This window comes from Pan paniscus, chromosome X (assembly GCF_029289425.2).
Source record: "Pan paniscus chromosome X, NHGRI_mPanPan1-v2.0_pri, whole genome shotgun sequence".
Lineage (NCBI taxonomy): Eukaryota > Metazoa > Chordata > Mammalia > Primates > Hominidae > Pan > Pan paniscus.
Window position 1 is genome coordinate 141,343,255 of NC_073272.2, and position 8,124 is coordinate 141,351,378.

General features: G+C 53.0%; 1 protein-coding gene across 1 annotated transcript; it reads left to right on the plus strand.

Moving 5' to 3' along the window:
* The first annotated feature begins 1,067 nt into the window (after nt 1-1,067).
* MAGEC1 (MAGE family member C1) lies at nt 1,068-7,920 on the plus strand. The gene is made up of 4 exons (XM_055106656.1): nt 1,068-1,174; nt 1,912-2,009; nt 2,165-2,271; nt 2,604-7,920. The coding sequence occupies exons 3-4, from the start codon at nt 2,268-2,270 to the stop codon at nt 7,352-7,354; spliced, it is 4,755 nt and encodes a 1,584-aa protein (XP_054962631.1). The 5' UTR covers nt 1,068-1,174; nt 1,912-2,009; nt 2,165-2,267; the 3' UTR covers nt 7,355-7,920.
* The last annotated feature ends 204 nt before the right edge of the window (nt 7,921-8,124 follow it).

Consider the following 8,124-nt stretch of genomic DNA (forward strand, 5'->3'; position numbering starts at 1 on the left):
AGCGGAAGATCAGGAGGGGGGCCTTCTAGGCATCCCCAGGCTGATACAGAGGACGGACTGGTGAGCTACCCCACCACGGACACAGGAGGATCCCCAAAAACCAGCCCGTTTTCACTGCTAGGAGGCCTTGGGCAGGGCCATTAGGGAGAGACGCTAGCGTGCTCCAGTCCTTCTTGGGGGGTTCATGGAAATGGGAACCTTGATCTCAAAAACAGTCCCTGGAGAGAAGAGGGAGGGAGTGGAGGCCGTATCAGGAATAATAGGTTGAGGAAGACTGAGGGTCCCTCCCATGCCATTTCAGACGGAGGGCAGTGGAGCCCTACCTGGAGTCTGGGAGGCCATACCCCACTGTGGATGGATGTGATTCTACCTCTCTTGCACCTTGCAGGTCTCAAGGATGGGAGGGGCTTATTCGGAGGTGAAAGACTCAGATGCACAGAGGCAGGGAGCCCAGGCAATTTCAGGAGTCCAGGAACAGCCTCTCAGGAAGGCAGGAAGGGAACACCCATGACTGGTAGTGCTGCCTGTCCTGTCCCTGTGCCTGCTGCCAGCCATGGAGGAGCCCATCAGGGTCCCCAGATTTACAAATTTCTGACTTCCATTTTGGGAGTCAGCCAGAGGGGAGATTTTCTCTGAGGAGGGCAGCTTCAGTTAAACAGAGGGAGTAGCCCCAGGGCTGGCCACTCAACAAGAAGAGAGCTCTGTCGAAGGACAGTGACCTCCGAACACGGGGGGAGGCACAGGCTGCACCCTGCCACTCCCTGCTGTCAGCCCTGGAAAAAGGTGGGGTGTGAGTGTCAAGGACTGGGGAGGTGGGAGGGAAAAGGTCAGCAGAGCTTAGGGAGTGAGCAGAAAGGTTTGGAGCACATCCTGGAGGTGGGAAGGAAGGGATGGAAAGAAGGCTGACAAGCGGGCGGGGGAGGGGGGGCGCCTTCCTCCTCTGAGAGGAGGCCCCGCCCCACGCTATCCGGGCTGTCAGCCCTGATCAACCCTGACAGAGTTCCCGGATGTGCTTTGCCGGATGTGCTTTGCCGGATGTGCTTTGCCGGATGTGCTTTGCCGGATGTGCTTTCCCGGCGGCCATCTTGGGAGTCTGAAGGACTTGAGGCATTTTGTGACGAGGATCGTCTCGGGTCGGCGGAGGGAAGAGACTTAGACCTATCCAGTCTTCAAGGTGTGGGCCCCGAGGGAGAAGTGAGGGACAACCCCACCACAGAGAGAAGCAGCCCTGGCCTGCCCTATCCCTGCAGTGGCACTTGTAGGTGGCGGAAACGAAGATGGTAGCCGAGGGCTGAGGGACGCGTCCTCACGGCAGAAGAAGGGGGGAAATGCCGGCCCTCTAGGGAATAAATAGGAAGGCATTGAGGAGGACCGGGGGAACCCCCACCTCAGAGGACAGATTCCCAGAGATTCCCATCCTGCTCCTCAAATCAGCCCCCATAGAGCTCCCCAGGCGCTGAGGCTGAGCGGCCGCCCTCTCATTGCTGGGTGAGGGGTGTAGGGGAGGGGGAGGGGGAGGCCTTGTTCTGGGGGTCCCATAGCAAGTCAGCATGGGGAGCTGCCTCCAGTTGGCAGAGGGAAGATTCCCAGGCCCTGCTGGGAACAAGAGTGAGGACTGAGGGGTCACATGTGCGTCAGAACAGACGTGAGGCCACAGGGACCGCCCCCGTGGTAGAGTGCTGGGAGGTGGCTGCCACCTCACTACCTCCCACTGCTCTCAGTGATGTGGAGTTTGCCTGAGGTTTTTCCTCAGGCCAGCAGAGTGGTGGGGGCCTGGCCCTGTCTGAGAAAATGTGACAATGCTAATTGAATTCTGAGGGGGTCACGAACCTCAGAATTGTGGGACTCTGGGAGTCTGGCCAGCCCCAGCTGCCGTCTTAGCTGGAGGGGCTCCCTCCCTTCCTCTTGCAGGTGCTCCAGGAAGCAGGAGTTGAAGACCTGGGTGTGAGGGACACATACATCCTAAAAGCACCACAGCAGAGGAGGCCCAGGCAGTGCCAGGAGTCAAGGTGAGTGCACGACCTGACTGTGTACCAAGGGCCCTACCCCCAGAAACAGGGCAGACCTGGCAGCACCTGGCCTGTAGCCACCCACTGTCATTCCTGGTGCCTCAGGCTCTGCCTGCCAGCTGTGCCCCGAGGTGCTTTCTCATGTCCTTCTACAGGTTCCCAGGAGACAAACCCCCTAGGAAGACAGGCGACCTGTGAGGCCCTAGAGCACCACCTTAAGAGAAGAAGAGCTGTAAGCCGGCCTTCGTCAGAGCCATCATGGGTGAGTTTCTCAGCTGAGGCCACTGGCACTGTTCCTCTCTCCCTCAGTCCTGTGGGATCCCATCATACCTATTCGTGTTCACACGTTTACCTGCTGCTCCTGAACAATATTCATCATGCCTCTCTTTCTAAACCTTCCACGCCCCAGCTTTGAGCAAGGCTTCCAGAAGGCAATTTTCATACTGGAGTTGGTAGATGCAGAGGATCCCCCAGATGAGGAAGAGGAGGAAGCTTCCTCCATTTTCTCTTCCTCTTTCCACTTTTTATTCCCCTCGTCCTCCTCCTGTTCTTCTTTCTCATCCTCATCCTCCTCTCTGCTTCTGCGTTCTCCAGGGGACAAGGATATGCCTACTGCTGGGATGCCGAGTCTTCTCCAGAGTTCCTCTGAGAGTCCTCAGAGTTGTCCTGAGGGGGAGGACTCCCAGTCTCCTCTCCAGATTCCCCAGAGTTCTCCTGAAAGCGACGACACCATGTATCCTCTCCAGAGTTCTCAGAGTCGTTCTGAGGGGGAGGACTCCTCGGATCCTCTCCAGAGACTTCCTGAGGGGAAGGATTCCCAATCTCCTCTCCAGATTCCCCAGAGTTCTCCTGAGAGCGACGACACCCTGTATCCTCTCCAGAGTCCTCAGAGTCGTTCTGAGGGGGAGGACTCCTTGGATCCTCTCCAGAGACCTCCTGAGGGGAAGGATTCCCAATCTCCTCTCCAGATTCCCCAGAGTTCTCCTGAGAGCGACGGCACCCTGTATCCTCTCCAGAGTCCTCAGAGTCGTTCTGAGGGGGAGGACTCCTCGGATCCTCTCCAGAGACCTCCTGAGGGGAAGGACTCCCAGTCTCCTCTCCAGAATTCTCAGAGTTCTCCTGAGGGGAAGGACTCCCTGTCTCCTTTAGAGATTTCTCAGAGCCCTCCTGAGGGTGAGGATGTCCAGTCTCCTCTGCAGAATCCTGCGAGTTCCTTCTTCTCCTCTGCTTTATTGAGTATTTTCCAGAGTTCCCCTGAGAGTACTCAAAGTCCTTTTGAGGGTTTTCCCCAGTCTCCACTCCAGATTCCTGTGAGCCGCTCCTTCTCCTCCACTTTATTGAGTATTTTCCAGAGTTCCCCTGAGAGAAGTCAGAGAACTTCTGAGGGTTTTGCACAGTCTCCTCTCCAGATTCCTGTGAGCTCCTCCTTGTCCTCCACTTTACTGAGTCTTTTCCAGAGTTCCCCTGAGAGAACTCAGAGTACTTTTGAGGGTTTTCCCCAGTCTCCACTCCAGATTCCTGTGAGCCCCTCCTTCTCCTCCACTTTATTGAGTATTTTCCAGAGTTCCCCTGAGAGAACTCAGAGTACCTTTGAGGGTTTTGCCCAGTCTCCTCTCCAGATTCCTGTGAGCCCCTCCTTCTCCTCCACTTTATTGAGTCTTTTCCAGGGTTCCCCTGAGAGAACTCAGAGTACTTTTGAGGGTTTTCCCCAGTCTCCTCTCCAGATTCCTGTGAGCCGCTCCTTCTCCTCCACTTTATTGAGTATTCTCCAGAGTTCCCCTGAGAGAACTCAGAGTACTTTTGAGGGTTTTGCCCAGTCTCCTCTCCAGATTCCTGTGAGCCGCTCCTTCTCCTCCACTTTGTTGAGTATTTTCCAGAGTTCCCCTGAGAGAACTCAGAGTACTTTTGAGGGTTTTGCCCAGTCTCCTCTCCAGATTCCTGTGAGCCCCTCCTTCTCCTCCACTTTATTGAGTCTTTTCCAGAGTTCCTCTGAGAGAACTCAGAGTACTTTTGAGGGTTTTGCCCAGTCTTCTCTCCAGATTCCTGTGAGCCCCTCCTTCTCCTCCACTTTATTGAGTATTTTCCAGAGTTCCCCTGAGAGAACTCAGAGTACTTTTGAGGGTTTTCCCCAGTCTCCTCTCCAGATTCCTGTGAGCCCCTCCTTCTCCTCCACTTTATTGAGTCTTTTCCAGAGTTCCCCTGAGAGAACTCAGAGTACTTTTGAGGGTTTTCCCCAGTCTCCTCTCCAGATTCCTGTGAGCTCCTCCTCCTCCTCCACTTTATTGAGTCTTTTCCAGAGTTCCCCTGAGAGAACTCAGAGTACTTTTGAGGGTTTTCCCCAGTCTCCTCTCCAGATTCCTGTGAGCCGCTCCTTCTCCTCCACTTTATTGAGTATTTTCCAGAGTTCCCCTGAGAGAAGTCAGAGAACTTCTGAGGGTTTTGCACAGTCTCCTCTCCAGATTCCTGTGAGCTCCTCCTCCTCCTCCACTTTACTGAGTCTTTTCCAGAGTTCCTCTGAGAGAACTCATAGTACTTTTGAGGGTTTTCCCCAGTCTCCACTCCAGATTCCTGTGAGCCCCTCCTCCTCCTCCTCCACTTTATTGAGTCTTTTCCAGAGTTCCCCTGAGTGTACTCAAAGTACTTTTGAGGGTTTTCCCCAGTCTACTCTCCAGATTCCTCAGAGTCCTTCTGAAAGGGAGAACACCCATTCTCCTCTCCAGATTGTTCCAAGTCTTCCTGAGTGGGAGGACTCCCTGTCTCCTCACTACTTTCCTCAGAGCCCTCCTCAGGGGGCAGACTCCCTGTCTCCTCACTACTTTCCTCAGAGCCCACAGGGGGAGGACTCCCTGTCTCCTCACTACTTTCCTCAGAGCCCTCCTCAGGGGGCAGACTCCCTGTCTCCTCACTACTTTCCTCAGAGCCCTCCTCAGGGGGCAGACTCCCTGTCTCCTCACTACTTTCCTCAGAGCCCTCCTCAGGGGGCAGACTCCCTGTCTCCTCACTACTTTCCTCAGAGCCCACAGGGGGAGGACTCCCTGTCTCCTCACTACTTTCCTCAGAGCCCTCCTCAGGGGGAGGACTCCCTGTCTCCTCACTACTTTCCTCAGAGCCCTCCTCAGGGGGAGGACTCCCTGTCTCCTCACTACTTTTCTCAGAGCCCTCAGGGGGAGGACTCCCTGTCTCCTCACTACTTTCCTCAGAGCCCTCCTCAGGGGGAGGACTCCCTGTCTCCTCACTACTTTCCTCAGAGCCCTCCTCAGGGGGAGGACTCCATGTCTCCTCTCTACTTTCCTCAGAGTCCTCTTCAGGGGGAGGAATTCCAGTCTTCTCTCCAGAGCCCTGTGAGCATCTGCTCCTCCTCCACTCCATCCAGTCTTCCCCAGAGTTTCCCTGAGAGTTCTCAGAGTCCTCCTGAGGGGCCTGTCCAGTCTCCTCTCCATAGTCCTCAGAGCCCTCCTGAGGGGATGCACTCCCAATCTCCTCTCCAGAGTCCTGAGAGTGCTCCTGAGGGGGAGGATTCCCTGTCTCCTCTCCAAATTCCTCAGAGTCCTCTTGAGGGAGAGGACTCCCTGTCTTCTCTCCATTTTCCTCAGAGTCCTCCTGAGTGGGAGGACTCCCTCTCTCCTCTCCAGATTCATCCGTGTCCTCCTGATGGGGCGGATCCCCAGTCTCCTCTCCAGATTCCTCAGAGTCCTCCTGAGTGGGAGGACTCCATGTCTCCTCTCCACTTTCCTCAGTTTCCTCCTCAGGGGGAGGACTTCCAGTCTTCTCTCCAGAGTCCTGTGAGTATCTGCTCCTCCTCCACTTCTTTGAGTCTTCCCCAGAGTTTCCCTGAGAGTCCTCAGAGTCCTCCTGAGGGGCCTGCTCAGTCTCCTCTCCAGAGACCTGTCAGCTCCTTCTTCTCCTACACTTTAGCGAGTCTTCTCCAAAGTTCCCATGAGAGTCCTCAGAGTCCTCCTGAGGGGCCTGCCCAGTCTCCTCTCCAGAGTCCTGTGAGCTCCTTCCCCTCCTCCACTTCATCGAGTCTTTCCCAGAGTTCTCCTGTGAGCTCCTTCCCCTCCTCCACTTCATCGAGTCTTTCCCAGAGTTCTCCTGTGAGCTCCTTCCCCTCCTCCACTTCATCGAGTCTTTCCATGAGTTTTCTTGTGAGCTGCTTCCCCTCCTCCACTTCGAGTCTTTCCCAGAGTTCTCCTGTGAGCTGCTTCCCCTCCTCCACTTCATCGAGTCTTTCCCAGAGTTCTCCTGTGAGCTGCTTCCCCTTCTCCACTTCATCGAGTCTTTCCCAGAGTTCTCCTGTGAGCTGCTTCCCCTCCTCCACTTCATCGAGTCTTTCCCAGAGTTCTCCTGTGAGCTGCTTCCCCTTCTCCACTTCATCGAGTCTTTCCCAGAGTTCTCCTGTGAGCTGCTTCCCCTCCTCCACTTCATCGAGTCTTTCCAAGAGTTCCCCTGAGAGTCCTCAGAGTTCTCTCCAGAGTCCTGTGAGCTCCTTCTCCTCCTCCACTTCATTGAGCCCATTCAGTGAAGAGTCCAGCAGCCCAGTAGATGAATATACAAGTTCCTCAGACACCTTGCTAGAGAGTGATTCCTTGACAGACAGCGAGTCCTTGATAGAGAGCGAGCCCTTGTTCACTTATACACTGGATGAAAAGGTGGACGAGTTGGCGCGGTTTCTTCTCCTCAAATATCAAGTGAAGCAGCGTATCACAAAGGCAGAGATGCTGACGAATGTCATCAGCAGGTACACGGGCTACTTTCCTGTGATCTTCAGGAAAGCCCGTGAGTTCATAGAGATTCTTTTTGGCATTTCCCTGAGAGAAGTGGACCCTGATGACTCCTATGTCTTTGTAAACACATTAGACCTCACCTCTGAGGGGAGTCTGAGTGATGAGCAGGGCATGCCCCAGAACCGCCTCCTGATTCTTATTCTGAGTATCATCTTCATAAAGGGCACCTATGCCTCTGAGGAGGTCATCTGGGATGTGCTGAGTGGAATAGGGGTGCGTGCTGGGAGGGAACACTTTGCCTTTGGGGAGCCCAGGGAGCTCCTCACTAAAGTTTGGGTGCAGGAACGTTACCTAGAGTACCGGGAGGTGCCCAACTCTTCTCCTCCTCGTTACGAATTCCTGTGGGGTCTAAGAGCTCATTCAGAAGTCATTAAGAGGAAAGTAGTAGAGTTTTTGGCCATGCTAAACAATACCGTCCCTATTACCTTTCCATCCTCTTACAAGGATGCTTTGAAAGATGTGGAAGAGAGAGCCCAGGCCATAATTGACACCACAGATGATTCGACTGCCACAGAAAGTGCAAGCTCCAGTGTTGTGTCCCCCAGCTTCTCTTCTGAGTGAAGTCTAGGGCAGATTCTTCCCTCTGAGTTTGAAGGGGGCAGTCGAGTTTCTACGTGGTGGAGGGCCCGGTTGAGGCTGGAGAGAACACAGTGCTATTTGCATTTCTGTTCCATATGGGTAGTTAAGGGGTTCACCTGTTTTACTTTTGGGTATTTTTCAAATGCTTTTCCTATTAATAACAGGTTTCAATAGCTTCAGAATCCTAGTTTATGAACATGAGTCGCACATGTATTGCTGTTTATCTGGTTTAAGAGTAACAGTTTGATATTTTGTAAAAACAAAAACACACCCAAACACACCACATTGGGAAAACCTTCTGCCTCATTTTGTGATGTGTCACAGGTTAATGTGGTATTGCTGTAGGAATTTTCTTGAAACTGTGAAGGAACTCTGCAGTTAAATAGTGGAATAAAGTAAAGGATTGTTAATGTTTGCATTTCCTCAGGTCCTTTAGTCTGTTGTTCTTGAAAACTAAAGATACATACCTGGTTTGCTTGGCTTATGTAAGAAAGTAGAAGAAAGTAAATTGTAATAAATAAAAGTGTCAGTGACTCATTTATTTGATGAACATTGTATCAGCATTTGCTCATAGAAATTACTGTTAGTAGTGAAGTTACCATTAAAAGCAAGACTCATCCCTAACCCTAAAACGGTAGAGTGTAGGTCCAGAAGCCATATCAGGAATGTGGTCAGATTTTCTCTACAATCTAAAGAATAAGTTTAAAAAGGAGTGGGGAGGTGAGACTCCAGATGGAGCCTTTGATTAAAAA